At 38.5% G+C, this 15534-nt stretch overlaps 1 protein-coding gene across 1 annotated transcript in view; it reads left to right on the top strand.

Annotated features, from left to right (window-relative positions):
- LOC127214867 (B-cell receptor-associated protein 29) overlaps window positions 1-15534 on the top strand; it is a 54319-nt gene that overhangs the window by 15390 nt on the left and 23395 nt on the right. The window contains exons 6-9 of the mRNA XM_051175121.1: window positions 1245-1353; window positions 3701-3801; window positions 7223-7373; window positions 9157-9292. Of these exons, the coding sequence (XP_051031078.1) occupies window positions 1245-1353; window positions 3701-3801; window positions 7223-7373; window positions 9157-9292 (497 nt within the window). The remainder of the gene's footprint in view (window positions 1-1244; window positions 1354-3700; window positions 3802-7222; window positions 7374-9156; window positions 9293-15534) is intronic.

Genomic DNA, 15534 nt, shown 5'->3' with positions numbered 1-15534 from the left:
ATGGAGAAGAGGAGGAAACAAAGTTATGCCTTTTGAGTTAGGATCCAATAGTTAACTATCTTGTTCAGAAACCGAAGCCCACCAGCAGCTGCTGAAGGGGACAGGCATTCAAAGAAAGAGAAAACCCGGGTGTTAGGGAAAGCACACTTAGGCTTTTGGCTATCTACTGAAGAAAGACAATCAAAAGGCAGGTGTTACCTTTTTCTTTATCAGAACACAGAAAAGCAACAAAGCTTAGCACTGCTACACAGCAGAAGGAAGGTCCATAAAGGCGCTCATCTTGGGAAGTACAAATACATTATTTCCACCCGTTTAAAGCCTCCAAATCAGTCAGGTTTCCTGGGAGTGGACTCTCCGCCATAAGAGATAATAGTATGTAATGTAAGTGTCCACCTAAAGCAAGGGTGTTCCATTTTGGCCAGGAGGCCTAAGGAGGGGTAGTTGTTAGCTTTTCCTTTCTCGTGTCACCAGGGAAGCAAGAGGTGGAATGAGGAAGTGCACCCTCAATGTTGTCCAGAACCTATCTAGTTAACTAACAAAATATGGTTAGGTAACGTATGCCCACGCCCATCTTTTCCTAGCAGTCCTCAAAAGGCTCGCTAAGTTGCGGGGTCCCACCAATGGACAAGAGCAGGAAAACAGCACGCAAAACGCGTCCCGATGATACAAACTCTGTTACATTCTCAAGAAAAAAAATGCTGCACAAACCCCTGGGCCTGACCCTTAACTTCGGTTTAACCAGGGGCAGACGCGAGGTTCCACCTTAGAGTGTCTGGCTGCACTTGAACCCAGCCCTGGGCCCCGGCTGCTGTCACAAGGCGTCCGTCAACACACATCCTCCACGCCACGCGCGCACCCGGAGACGCGCTCGCGCCAGTGTAACTTCAGCAGGGCCCGGGCGCGCGCGCGTCGGGGGGTGGGGCTGACGGGCGCGCGCGGGGCGGGCGGGGGGGTGGGGCTGACGGGCGCGCGCGGGGCGGGCGGGGGGTGGGGCTGACGGGCGCGCGCGGGGCGGGCGGGGGGTGGGGCTGACGGGCGCGCGCGCGGGGCCGGGGGCGGCGGCGGGTAGCCGGGCGGCGGCGGGCGGCCTCCCGGACGAGCACGGGCAACGGCTCGGCCACGGCTGCGGACTGCCGTCCCCGGGGCGCCCGGTCACGTGGGTTCGGGCGAACTCCCGTCAGGCCCCGCGCCGCGTGGGGCCGTTCCCCCGACTCGTGTGAAAAGTGAAATCTTCCTCTGTGTAGGTGTGAAGAGAAACGCCATGACAGTCCAGTGGGTAGCGGTTGCCAGCTTTCTCTATGCTGAAATAGGACTCATTTTAATCTTCTGTCTGCCCTTTATTCCTCCTCAGAGGTAGGAGCCCTCCGAATCCTCCGCAGTACCAAACGCGGGGGTGGGGGGGCGCGTGACCGCCCCTCGCAGGCTTAGAAAGTTTTGAGAGGGCCTGCGGGGTGGCTGCGTGGGCACAGGGCGCTTGCAGCCAAGTGAGAATGCCGGTTCTGTACCCGGAACCCACATGGTGGGAAGGGAACCGACCCTACGAAGTTGTCTTCTGACCTCCACACATCCACCCTGGGATGCACCAAAAGACAGCGTGCGGGAGGAAAGAAAGAAAAAAGGGAAGAGAGTTTGAGAGCCGGTTATAGGAAAAGTACTCTTCTAAAACGAAACTCAGATTGCTCTCTGGTTAAGTTATTAAATTGCTACTTTGTATAAAGCTTGATTATATGTACAAATGTAATCCCCCCCATCCTTTTTAAAAGGACGTAGTCTTTTTGGTCTTGATTACAGGTATAATAAAGCAGTGTTGTGCCTTGAACACCTGTCTTCCCTTGACTGCATGTTTTACCTTTTTATTGCTGCCCTGTATTGGAGCAGTGAAATAAAGGGGTGGCTGCAAAAATGTGAAATTGGGACAGTGGAATGGCAGCTTACAGACCAAAGCCTAGAAATGGTTCTTAGTTTTGGTCTTAGGGAGAAAAGAAACAGTTTCATTAATAGTAATTTTACTTTTTATTCCAGTCAAAATGAATGAATATGTGTTAAAACTGTTGAATATGGAAAGTATCAGAGACACTTATTAGCATTGCTTCCTTAGTAAAGAACTTTCTACCTTCTTTAAAGTACTGTGTCCAGTCTACTCATACACTGACTTTCCCTTGTTCCTAATTAGCTGTAGATCCAGGAACGTGCTATCTTGAATGAGTAAACATTGATGTTTTAAGCCAGATGGTGGTGGTGCACGCCTTTAGTCCCAGCACTCAGGAGGCAGAGGCAGATGGATCATCGGGAGTTCGAGGCCACCCTAGTCTATAGAGCTACACAGAGAAACCCTATCTCAAAAAGGGGGTGGGGGAAGGAAGGCTGATGTTTTAAGATATTTATTATACTCCTGACATAGAAGGAACTCAGTCTTCTCCCCTTCCACTTGAAGTTATTGTTCATAGTTTTCAAAATGTATTAATACGGTATCATATCCTAAAGTACTAAGTTGTGCTTGTGAGGTGTATTCACATGCTAATTACTGTCATGGTCTCCTTTTGATTCAGTGAATTACTAATTTAAAATATTTATATACAAAGCTTGATGCCTTCCCGGTTACAGGACCGATTACTTTGTCATACTTAAACACTTACAACTCATCATTTTCTTGCCTCTGTGGCTTTGCTTATGCTGCTCAATATGAGTCTTACTTCCTCATTTCATTTCCTCTGTTCAGACCTTGACCTGGGTAATGGATAAATTATATGGGTATTTACATTTGTAAAAACATATATATATAAATATATATATATATATGGGATTTTTGTTTTCATTTTACATATATGTTCTGTCAGTCATTTTTAAATTTCCTTCTGGGTTAAAGAAATTATTTTATTTAGAGTAGATGGCAAAAGCATACCATTTAAAAATAAACCTGCAGAAGCCAAATACAGTAGAAATTGCAGCACTTAGCAGGCTGAAGCAGGGGCTACATGTTGAGACCCTGTCTCAAATCAGTAGAGAATTAGATATTGCTAATGGTTAGATCAAAAGACATCATCATTTCTGAGACATTGCTCTACTAGGGAAAAAGAAATAGCTTCCAGTAAAAACATGACATTTTAGTTTAAGACGTTCTTTTTGGGCCGTTGATCTAGTTCGCTCGGCATACAAGCTTGAGCACCTGAGTCTAATCCCTAGATCCTGTGGGGAAAGCCAGGTATAGTTGTATAGGCTTATGATCCCAATGCTGGGGAGGAAAAGCAGGCAGATTCTGCAGTCAGGCCCCTCACCACTGAGTGCCAGGGAGAGACTGTCTAAAGCAAGGTGCAAAGGCTCTTGAGGAATATCTCAGATTAACCCTACTCTACAGGCATGCCTCGTGCACACAAACCCACGCCCACATTTCTTTTTGAGGTGTTGCTCATGTATGTTTAAAAGTTATTTTTACTTTAGAATATTTAAACCATCAGGAAAAAAATGATAATCAAATGTCATAGTATTTAATAATTTCTTTATATTTCATGAGCTATTCTGTCATGTCAGAGGAGTAAAAATTTTTAAAATTAAATTTCTATCATTTTTGCCACACTATCAAAATATTTCAGTATTTACAGAACATTTCAAAACCTGCTCTTGGTTGTGTGTTGTTTCTTTCTGTTATTTTTCATTGTTTACTTGTTTGTTTTTTACCTAATCTAATTTTATTGCTTTACAGATGGCGGAAGATTTTTTCATTTAGTGTCTGGGCTAAAATTGCAAGTTTTTGGAACAAAGCTTTCCTGACCATTATAATCCTACTAATCGTTCTATTTTTAGGTAAGTATTAGATTCCTTCTTTGAATCCAATTATTTTTAAATAAATTATTTAGATTTTGATTGTTTAAGTTGATGATAAGATATTGATATATTGAAAGACAAATCATTTTATATATTGATATAGTGATTTTGATACATATTTGGTACTATTTTATATACACAGATTTCAGGTGCAGTGCAGTGATGCTTAGCCTCTTTTAAGTTAGTCACTTTAAAGTTTAAATGTAATAAGTGGCCTTCTTTCTAGTTGCCAGATAATTACCAGGTACAGTCTTTGCTGTAGCTTTGTCCTGGGTACCTAGGGGCTTGGCCTGTATGCAACAAAAGAATGGAATCCTTAGGCTCTTAAAAGATTCTTGGGAAAGTGTGAATCTTCACTGCACCCTGATTAGAAGCAACAGCTTTGGGGGCTGCTGCAGATTTTTTTTAATACTAGATGGTTGTTAGGTAGTATTTGGATTTTGCTCTCATTGTGATGGCAGTGTTACAGAGCATCTTATAGTCTGTGGCTTAGAGTTCTGTTGTTGTTAAGTATGGTTTTACCGAAGCATCACCATTTTTGTTTCTGCATGTGGTCTATGCCTGTTTCCACAGACAACTCCATACTTTAGTATTGTAGCTGGTAAGCCCTAAAAACATCCATTGCCTATCCCTTTGTCTAAAGCATCTACTGTTTATCCCTTTGTTTAAAAAAAAAAAAGTTAACAGTTTTTACGTAGGAATATGTCTTTAATCTAAGAAGATTCATACTGACATTTTTAAGGGAAGTATCAGTGAGATTTTGGACTGAAAAATGTAGAGCAAATATGACAAAATTTTCACAGTTTGAATCCATATGGTAGAGTTGTAGATGTGTAGTGGACAGATTGAACATCCCTAACTGAAAATTCTAAATCTAAAAATTTGTATTCAAAGAATCAGAAACATTTTAACACAGTTGGAAAATTCCACTCCAACGCTGTGTGATAGATTATAGACCAAACCCAAGAACAGTAAAGGCATTTTAATTAAGTTCAGGCTTACATTCTATAAAGTATAAAATATAATTGGGTTTTATGTTTATATTAGGAAGAATCATTATTTGCCTTTTTTGCTTTTTTGTTTTTGTTTTGTTTTTTTTTTTTTTTTTTTTTTTTTTTATCAAAACACGGTTTCTCTGTAACTTTGGAGCTTGTGCAAGAACTTGCTCTGTAGACTAGGCTAGCCTCAAACTCACATAGATCTGCCTGCCTCTACCTTCTGAGTACTGGGATTAAAGGCATGTGCCACCACCTCCCGGCACCTCTTTTGCTTTTCATCTACATTGAAAAATGCATTTTCCTTAGGAACAACTCTGATGTTATGGATTAAGTGGGTCCACTAGCACCAACTTGGAACCTTTACCACTATGTTTGATGTTTTATGCAAAAAATGTTTTATGTTCCAAACAACAACCTTTGAAATAGAGTTGATCCTCCTTGAGAGCGTCTATTGTGAAAGGGTATAGAATTGTTAAAAACAAGAAAGGAAGCCAGGCATGCTGCTACACACCTTTAATCCAGGACTGAGGAAGCAGAACTTGAGGCTGGCACATAGATCTCTGAGTTCCAGGACAACCTGAGTTACATAGTGAGACCCTGTCTCAAAACAACAATAACAGCAAACCAAGAAGGTGATTGTATCAAGTTTTGAATGGATTTGTATCACATCCCTACAATATTGGGGCTAGTTACAGCAGACAGATAAGACTTATCCCAACATGTTGGTGTCTTCATCTCAAATGGGCTACCACCTTCTTCACTAAAGTGACGTAATAATGCAGAACCAGTAGATTACTCAAATATAATTTATATCTTACTTCGGAATTTGTTTCCTTTTTTTGTTGTCATGTAACTGTTACATAGTATTTACATTCCTCCAGCCAAGACTATTACAGTAATAAATAACAGACATCAAAGTAGCAAACCCAAGAACATATGTCTTTCAACAGAAGTACATTCCAGAAATTAGAAAAATTTAAAACTTGCTTTCCAAATGACTCTTCATACATATGATTTATAAGAAATTAGACTCTATCACATTATCACCTTATTGTTAGCCCTCTTCCATTTCAACATACTCTAAAATTAAAAACAAACCAGAAGAAATAAACTAAATATTATATTAGATAACATGTTGCAGAGAAAAGAATAATTTCAAGCATCAAATACATTTTATGAACACAAAGGATTGTAATGAAATCTGAAGCTTCATTCCCAAGCTATTTAAAAAATATTAATAGCAATTTAAAAATTACTTTGTGTATATTGCAACACACAGCAAATGAGCAAGTATGCTTAGTGGTATTAGGAATAAAGATTTTTCAGTAAAAGAAATCTCATGCAAATCTAATGTAATAAAATGAGCCTCTTTTTAAAAAATTTATTGTGGAATGCTTTGATGGGCTTTTTATTTTGGAATGATAGAAATGTGGCACTTTTTAGAGATAATGACTGTGAACTATTATGAAGTAAATGCAACATAGTCTGAATCCCATTTTAACCAGTCTATGCAAATAGATATTTCAATGAAATGAAATGGTTCCAGTCTCAATTAATTCAAGTAATAGTGAATATAATCGGATGCTGACACTTCAAAGGAAGTGGGATTATATGTTACTGACAGTGGGTTGAATTTTAGTCGTGCATTAAAGTAGAACGAGTAAGAGATAATATTTCACCTTAGCTCAAGATTTGACAGTGAGAATGACTTTGCGAACACATCCCCCATGGAGGGATGCTGCCTTGGCCTAGAGACAGGAGAGAGGTCCTGGTCCCTGCTTCGAATGACCTGACAGATCTACATGACCTCACCTGGATGGCATTGCCCTACATGTGGAGTTGGGGTGGGGGGAATAGGAGGGGAGGGTGGACAGGGTGCATGTGAGGGGCAGAGAGGATAAAAGGGAGGGAGGGAGAGGGAGCTGGGATTGACATGTAAAATAATAAATTAAATTTAAAAAAAAAAAGAGTTGACAGTGAGATGATGATAAGTAAGCCCTAGAGGAATGATTTTAAAATGCTACAGTAGTGATCCATAAATTGCCACTACTGTCCATCTTCAGGCACAGTACCCTCTCTGGTACTGAGGGACATACAGAAAGAAAGCCATATCTAAAGTCCATTATCATAAAGGTAAATGTTGGGCGGTGGTGGCGCATGCCCTTAATCCCAGCACTCGGGGAGGCAGAGACAGGCGAATCTCTGTGAGTTCAAGATCAGCCTGGTCTACAAGAGCTAGTTCCAGGAAAGGGTCCAAAGCTACACAAATAAACCTTGCCTCTAAATAAATAAATAAATAAATAAAACAAAATAAAAAATACAGGTAAATTATTCTACAACTACTTCTTGTTTAAAATATTGTTACTTAAAAACCAAAAGTAATGTTCTCTCTCCTGTAATAGATGCTGTGAGAGAAGTAAGGAAGTACTCATCCACTCAAGTCACTGAAAAGAATTCAGCCAGCAGGCCTGGTGCCTATGAGCACACACAGATGAAGCTCTTTAGGTCCCAACGAAATCTTTATATTTCAGGATTCTCACTATTTTTTTGGCTGTAAGTAAGAAGCGGTATAAGCACAGTTTTAACACTCATAGAATTCTCTTTCTGTTTTTTTTTTCTACTTACACCTTAGTTTATTGTTGTTGTTGTTGACATCTTCATAAAAGATTACAGATGATATACTCAAATATCTTCAGTGCATTGAAGAAGGCTGGAAACAGAAGGCATGGCCTTCCCCAGGGAAGAGCATACCAATTGGTTATCCAGTGCTAAACATTCAGCCCTGAAAACATACACACAGGTACTTATGTGGACTGAACAGGTTATATTTAGGAATATATATATATGCAATAACAATTAGTAAAAAGAAGAAAGAAATAAATCATGAATTTGAAGAAGAGTAAGTAGAGGAATATGGGATGGTTGGAGAGAGGAGAAGGGAAAAAAGTTACAACTTGTAGATCTGCTGGTTACAAAGGGCCTTGAATGATTTGCTGACTCTCTGGGACCTTCTCATACTGTTCTCCAATACATTCCATTCCCACTCTTCTTCACTATTCATTCTTTGTCCTTCCTTGAGTCATCATAAAAGCTATTCTCCTAGAATACTCGTCCCTCCCCTTATATCTTTTTGGTTTTTTTTTTTTGTTTTTTGTTTTTTTTTTTTTTTTTCTAGTGGTTAAAAAAAGAGTTTTTATCAGGGATAAAGAAACATATAAATACAGCAAGCACACAGAGATAAAGACTCTCTGAAAATTGGTGGGGGAGGGGGTTGGGAGGGCCTTGGGAAGCTGAAGCACTGGTTTCTTTTGGAGACAGGGTCTCATTATGTAGACATGAGTGGCCTGTACTTGCTATGTAAACCATGCTTGCCTTGAACTCACAAAAATCTACTTGCCTCTGCCTCTCAAGTGCTGGGATTAAAGGCAAACCTGACCATACCTGGCCTTCCTTCTCTTATCCTTTAGCCTCTTTTTCAAAGAAACTCTGTGGCCACAATCTTTTCCAAAGTAGATTGGTCTTCTGTTAAAGTTCTTAGGCTGTGTCTAGATCTCAACTTCTGATGCCTTTCACAATTATAATTAAATACTATTTGTAGAAGTCCAGCATAGTATTACACAACTTTAATCCCAGTATTCAGGTGGCAGAGGTAGGCAGATCTCTATGAGTTCTAGGCCAGCCTGGTCTACAAAGCAAGTTCCAGTAAAGCTAAAGCTGTTATATAGAAAAACCCAGTTTCAAAAAAAAAAAAATTATATAAAATATCTCCAACTAGAACTTAAACTTGAAGGCAAGAACTGAGTTCATTTTCAGCTATGGCCCCAGTGCCTAACATAGTAGTTCCTTAGTAAATAGATGATGAAGAAATAATTGAAGAGATTAATCATAATATCTAACAGTGAGGGCTACCTGCAGATATGACAGTGTTCACTTTTTAGACTTAGCCACCCTTACAAAATATCTTTGATCTGAAAACTTCAAACTAGACTGAAGGGGGGAGGTTCTTACTAATCTTACAATATCATCTAAAGTTCCATTTTTCTCCTTTAGGATAAAGGCCTGTAGAGGAAAACTAAATACCACTGTGTGCAGGAGGCCCTGAGGTGCCACCACATCTATGTGTTGTGATGCTTGTCATCTAGCAGAGGATACAAAGTAGTGGGGCACAGCTTGTTTTAACTGCCAGGCTTGGATAGTAATGTTCTGTTTAAACATCTTCACCACCATTTCTCTAGACATAGCAGGAGTCATTTGACAATGGCTATTTGTGTTAAAGTCAGAGTTCCTGATGACTAATGTAGTTATGCATTATTCTGAACTTCATTTTTTTCCTCAGAGTGTTGAGACGTCTGGTTACGCTTATTACTCAGCTGGCAAAGGAAATATCAAACAAAGGAGTGCTTAAAACTCAAGCAGAAAATACCAATAAGGCTGCCAAGAAATTCATGGAAGAGAATGAAAAACTTAAATGGGTATTTAATTTTCTTTATAAATTGTTTAACTGTTCTTGATGTTCACAAGGAGGAATGTATTATTTTTTAGCATCAAAAATAGCATTTTCATGATTTAGCAGAAGAAAGTGGCACAAGCCATAGCATTGTTCTATGAAATGATCACATTTGTGTATTTATTTATTTATTTACTGACTTACTTAGAATTTCTGAGAAACCATCTGTAGATGGAGGTAGGCCTTGAATTGGGAGATGTGCCTGCCTCTGTCCCGAATGCTAGGATTAAAGGCATGCACCACCACTACCCAGATGATCACTGTTTTTTAGGGTTGCTTGCTCCTTAAATACCCCTCAATACAAATTAATGCAAATGCTCTGGTTTCTAGGATTTCAGGAGGAAACATTCTTGCAGCACACTTTTTTTTTTTTATTTTTGGTAATTAAATATTTTCTGTAACAAATTCATATATGTATATAATACATTCTATTTACTCTCATCCCTTTCCCCTCTTATCCCCTTTCACCCATATAAACCACACACACACACACACACACACACACACACACACACACACACACACACCTCCTTTCCATGTTCATATCATTTTGTTTTGTGGCACAAAGTTTAACTAAGGCCTTCTGTGACCATGGGTTTAGAACTGTCCATTGTAGCTTGGTGAGCTCACCAGTGGATACACAGCTAATGACAATGACATCCCATCTTCCAGAATCTCTCAGTAGTCAGTAGTTCAGCAGGGATGGGTAGGGCACTATGACTGTTGACAAGGGCCCAATGAAAGTAACCACAGCCACTGTGAGTTTAAGATTACAATGACTGTGACATACCCAGAATATGGCCATTCTTGGAATACAGATTTGAAGTCCTCTAAACCATTAATTTTACTTCTTAACTTGAATTAAATATTTATAATTCTCCATGTATATTTCTCATTCACTTAAAGTATGATTTGTTGTATAGGAATTAGTAAGAGATTACTGAGACATTGATGATGTCTCATAATTTTTAAAGCCTTTTTGCAAATCTTATGCTGCTTATATCTTCTGATATCCAGGGAATAAGTATGTGTGCTAAGTACTGAAGTTAGCCCTATTCATAAAAAAATAAAAAAGCGAAACACAAAATTAATTTGAATTTTAAAATCTGATGATCTCATAGATTTGATGTTTTACTTCACACAAATTCCATGAGTTTTACTGAATCTAATTCTTAGAAAAAAAGAGTCACTGGAACTACTAATAAATGAAACACATCTTCGTGAGGAAAGTGGTTTTGTTGTTGTTGTTGTTGTTGTTTGTATTTGGGGGGTACCAAAATTCTTTATATGAAGAAAAGCTACAAATTAAAGAACTTAAGCAGATGTTTTGGTGTGACTTATACAAAAGGTAAGGGCAAGAATCATACATTAAGATCATTTCTCAAAGCCAGGGATGGTGTCCCACACCCTTAATTCCAAGCACTTAGAGGGCAAAGGTAGATGGATCTCTGAGTTCAAAGCCAGCCTGGTCTGCAGGGTGAGTTCCAGGACAGCCAGAGCTACATAGAGAAACTCTGTCTGGAAATCACCTCCCCCAACCTCCCAAAATAAAGAAGATTCGAATGTAGTCTTCACATTATACCAAGTTAATGTTGTGTTCAGCATTGGAGAGTGAACATCCTGAGCTTAGTCTTGACGCTCAGCCTTTGTAAGAAAAGACCTGCCTGCAAGCATTACCTTCCATCAGTAAGGCAGGCAGTTATCATGTGGCCAACAGGAAGGAGGTCTGAGACTTTATAAATTAGGCAAAACTCATTATCACCTACTCAAAACTTATGTTTTATTTTTATATTTGCCTCACTTATATGGTAACAAAAAGGTAGGAAAATATATTATAGAAGCATAATTTTAAAAGTGCCTCTATGAATAGGCTATTGTATGTCTTATGAAAACAGCATGTTAAAAACAGCTTACATTTTCTTTTGTTCTTCTTTTTAAAATTTTATTATCATGTATGCATGATGTATGAATGCATACCACAGTACATGTGCAGACATCAGAGGACAACTGTGGGGAATTGGTTCTCCCTTCTATCATCACATGACTTACAGGAGTTGGACTAAGGTCCCCAGGTTCACATAGACAAGTGCTTTTACCCACTGAACCATCTCACCAACCTTTGTTTGATTTTGAAAAGCATTGGCCCACTGATGTCTTCTATACTTCCTCTTACAGTAATATTGTTCTCTAGAAATCAAGATGTAGGTATGAATTGCATTAAAAAGCTAGTACTAAGTACTTTTTGCTTTTCTTCAGGGGAGATTTTTCAGCAGCACAATCAATTTTATTTTATACTTTAATGTTTGCTTGATTTTCTATCTTTTGATCTCATTTCACAATGATAAAATAAAAACCTTGTATATGTTGATTAAATTCAAAAGCCCCAGCTTTGTGTTTATGAGAAGGCTTTCATCTATCTCTATTGCTTTGAAATTGTGCATAACATCTTAGAGTAATGAATTATAGTTATTGTTAGGGCACACATATGCCTTTTTAGTTGTTTTCCTCTTAATCTTGAACTATAAGCAGACAGTATTTGTACATAGTTTTGAGAACACAACTTTCCCATATGCAGCAGAACCAATGGAGTTAATTTAGCTTATCCTTCTAAGCATCACTTCCTTGGGAGAATTTTGGAACTCTTCCTTTGGAATTATTTGCAAAGCCAGTCACTCAGGATGGGGAATTTATTACCTGCTTGCTTGTTCTTGGGCCTCCCATAATTTCATCTTTTTCTATTTTCTGGTTCCCTGCTTGCTATATAGCTCTGACCCAATCAGTAGTCCTAGATAATCAGATATGCTATACTAAAGCTAGTATACAGTGAGAAGGAAATTTTTGAACGGGATAAATCCTGTCAGTACTTAGAGTATAACTTATAGACTGATAGAGTGATTAAAAATAGGTGGTAATGTAAAAACAATGCTTTTATTTCATGTTATTTCCTGTGGGCTTTGAAATATTATGAAAGAATGATAAAATTGCTTTAAAAATACCTCTTTATTCTGTATATGTAGAATATTATGTAGCCAAAAACAAACACTCCTGAGCTTCATAGAGTTTAAATTGGTGCTAATTTCAGCACTACAGTAATTGACAGTGTGACCTGGGGCAACTCTCCTCATAGGTCCTAAATTTCAAGGTTCTGTGACTATAAATAATAGTTAGTGCTATGCCAAATGTTACTTCAGCTGTTCACAGTAAGATATTAACTTAATTCTTTAACAATCCTGTGAGGTTTGTATTGTGTGCATTTTATAGCTGAGAAAACAGGGAGAGAAAGGATAATAGTAAAAATAAATGATATCGTACAGGAAGTTTGAGGCCATGCAGCTGACTTTTAGTGACCACATTTACAAGTATCCCTTCAACTCCAGTAATGTTCCTTAAAACATGATGCCTATTTGATGCCCAAGGACTATTTCTCTTCTAATAATTCAGTTAAAGAAATGAAAGTTAACTTTTGTTTGTTTTTCAAGGCAGATTCTTTTAAGTAGCCAAAGCTGGTCTTGAAATCACAAGGTGGAGAGATGGTTCAGAGGTTAAGAGCACTTTTTGCCCTTCCACAGAACCCTGGATTCATTCCCAGCCCTACATTGGTAACAACTATCTGTAACTCTAGTTCCAGGGGATCTGATGCCCTCTATTGGCGTCCATGGGCACTAGGCACACATGGTACACAGACATACAATACATGCAAGCAAAACACACATACACATAAAAATAAATACAGCTTAAAAAGAAAGAAATCACAACCCTCCTGCCTCAGCTTGTCATCCAAATACTGGTAGTTTAAATGTGTGCTTCCATGCCATGCTGTCTATTAACTTAAACTGAACTGCTTTAGAATGAAAGCATGAAGCTTTACTTCTCACTGACCTTTCCTCCCACCTCTTCCTGGGGTGCATGACAGTGGGTGGGCCACTGCTCTTCCTGTAGCTGGGAGCTGTTGAGTTGTAGACTCCAGAGCTCTACAACTTTCTCCAACATGAAATTTGGGATAATAAATTGGAGCAGTTTTACAGGTGCAGTAATGAAAGCTTATTTATAAGACTGCCACAAATCCAGCTTTTCCAAGTCAGCGGCATAAATAATTCAAGCAGTCACTGTAAACATTCCTGCAGCTCAGTGGTTGCTTTCCAGTTTGGGTAATCACCCCCAGTAATCCTTTACAGTGAGCCTTAAGCTTTTAAATCTGCTCTGACTTTACAAATGTAGCTCTTCTTTTCTAGGCTAAAATTGTTTTGAACTTGAAGTAAGCAACAAATTAAGAGGCTTAGAAAATTCTCGTCCTGCTTTTTTAGAGGCAAGTTTTTTTTTATTCTAAAAGGTCTGATGCTCTCTCTGTTTCCGAGTATGCTCCAAGCCTCTGATCTCTTAAGAGCTATTTAAGGTAGTATTTCACTGGAGCTTTAATCTGACCTCTGAATCACAGAAAAAGTATAAACCATGGTTCTCTTGCAGTTTATCTCTTACTCTGTCTTTCATGCTACAATGTTTGCATCTACTTGTTGCTCACTAGAGTTTGTGAGTTTTGTCTGTTGAATGTATCCCTCTGGTGTAGAAATTCTTAAATCACCATGAAAGCCATCAGAATTAAGTTTCTGCCACTATGTTTATTCTACTAGCCCATGCCTGTGAACAGACAAATTTACTTTCTATTTATTTTGTTGTGTGTGTGTTGAGGAGAGGGGTACTAGTCCATGTGCATGTATGTGCACATGAGCATAGAGACCAGAGGTCGACCTCAGGTACTGTTGTTCACTTTGTTTTTTAAGACAAGATTTCTGATTAGCCTGAAAGCTGCTGGAGTAGGCTAGGCTGACTGGCCAAGAAGCCTTAGGATTCCTCCCTTCTCTGTCTTCCCATCATAAGTATAGTAGTCAGCAGGCTTCACTATGCCTGGTTATTTATGTGGGTTCTGGGATCAAACTCAGTGTGATAACCCCTTTATTGACTGAGCTATATCAACTTTATTTTCAAAATAATTTTAAAATATAATGTATCTGTCTTTACAATTTAAGTATCTTATATTTCTTTCTTTTTTAATTATGAAAATGTTGGCCAGTTACTAGTGTTTCTTATTGACTAGCTCTGTTTTAAATATTAACCCATTTCTATCAATCTAAGTGTTTCCACATGATCTTATCTTAACGGAGAAAGAATCTTACTTCTCTCAGGGCCTACATCTTGTCTCCTCTCTACTACATCTCCCAAAATCCTCCTTGTCTCCTAATCCCACCTATATTTCCTATTGGCCAACAGGGCTTTTATTCATTAACCAATAAAAGAAACATATTTACAGAATGTCATCTCCCATCATCTCCTCTTTTTTGTCTAAAGTAAAAAGAAGGGTTTTAACTTTAACACAGTAAAATATATAACAAAACAGTTATCAAATAAGAACTATAGTTAACAATATTTAGTCATTAACATTAGGAAGATTTAAAGAAAATATTCCATCATCTATCCTATCTTTATGAGTCTAAGGTCTTATATGTAACTTATCTTTAATCCTAATTCAGGAAAATTATAACCATAACTATCTGTCTTCAAGTCCATCAAAGACCACAGAAGGAAAGTATATAAACTCTAGTAATGACAGAGACACCTGGCTACCTGGTCAGTCACCTGGAGTTCTTCTGTAATGTTCCATTTTCAGCCTATAGGCAGACACCTCAGCAAAGCAGGAAACTTTGAACTATCCACCTGTATTGGCAGTTTGTCAGTCACTTTTCTCTGTGTCCTGCAGACTGTCTGGCAGACTCTTCCATGTAACAAACCCTGTAGTACTGTCCATCTTGTTTCAGCAGTCAGTTTCCTGTGGGTCCTGCATGTATAGTTTATAAAGCATATAAACAGTCCTGGCAAGAGCAGTTTCTCGTTCAAATGGTTAGTTTTGCCATATTGGAAACAAACTCCATAATGAGTTTCTTTGATGTCCATCTTCCTTTGTGACGAAGATGGTGTCAGGACCGGGTATGTCTCGCTGTCAAGAAAAACCTTAAATAATTTTAAATGTTGTAGATCTTTGGAAGGTTTGAAGAATATTTATCCATCTCAAATATATCTCTAGAAATCCTAACATAAGTTTTGACTATTATAGGTAACTATAATCTGTACTAAATTATATATTACATTTGAAAATGAATTGTATAAACACAATGCCTAAACAAGAGGAGAAATATACATATCACAAAATTGACC

Source organism: Phodopus roborovskii, unplaced genomic scaffold (assembly GCF_943737965.1).
Source record: "Phodopus roborovskii unplaced genomic scaffold, PHOROB, whole genome shotgun sequence".
In the NCBI taxonomy this organism is placed as follows: domain Eukaryota; kingdom Metazoa; phylum Chordata; class Mammalia; order Rodentia; family Cricetidae; genus Phodopus; species Phodopus roborovskii.
Note: the sequence above shows the minus strand (reverse complement) of the source record. Positions and strands in the feature narration are given on the sequence as shown.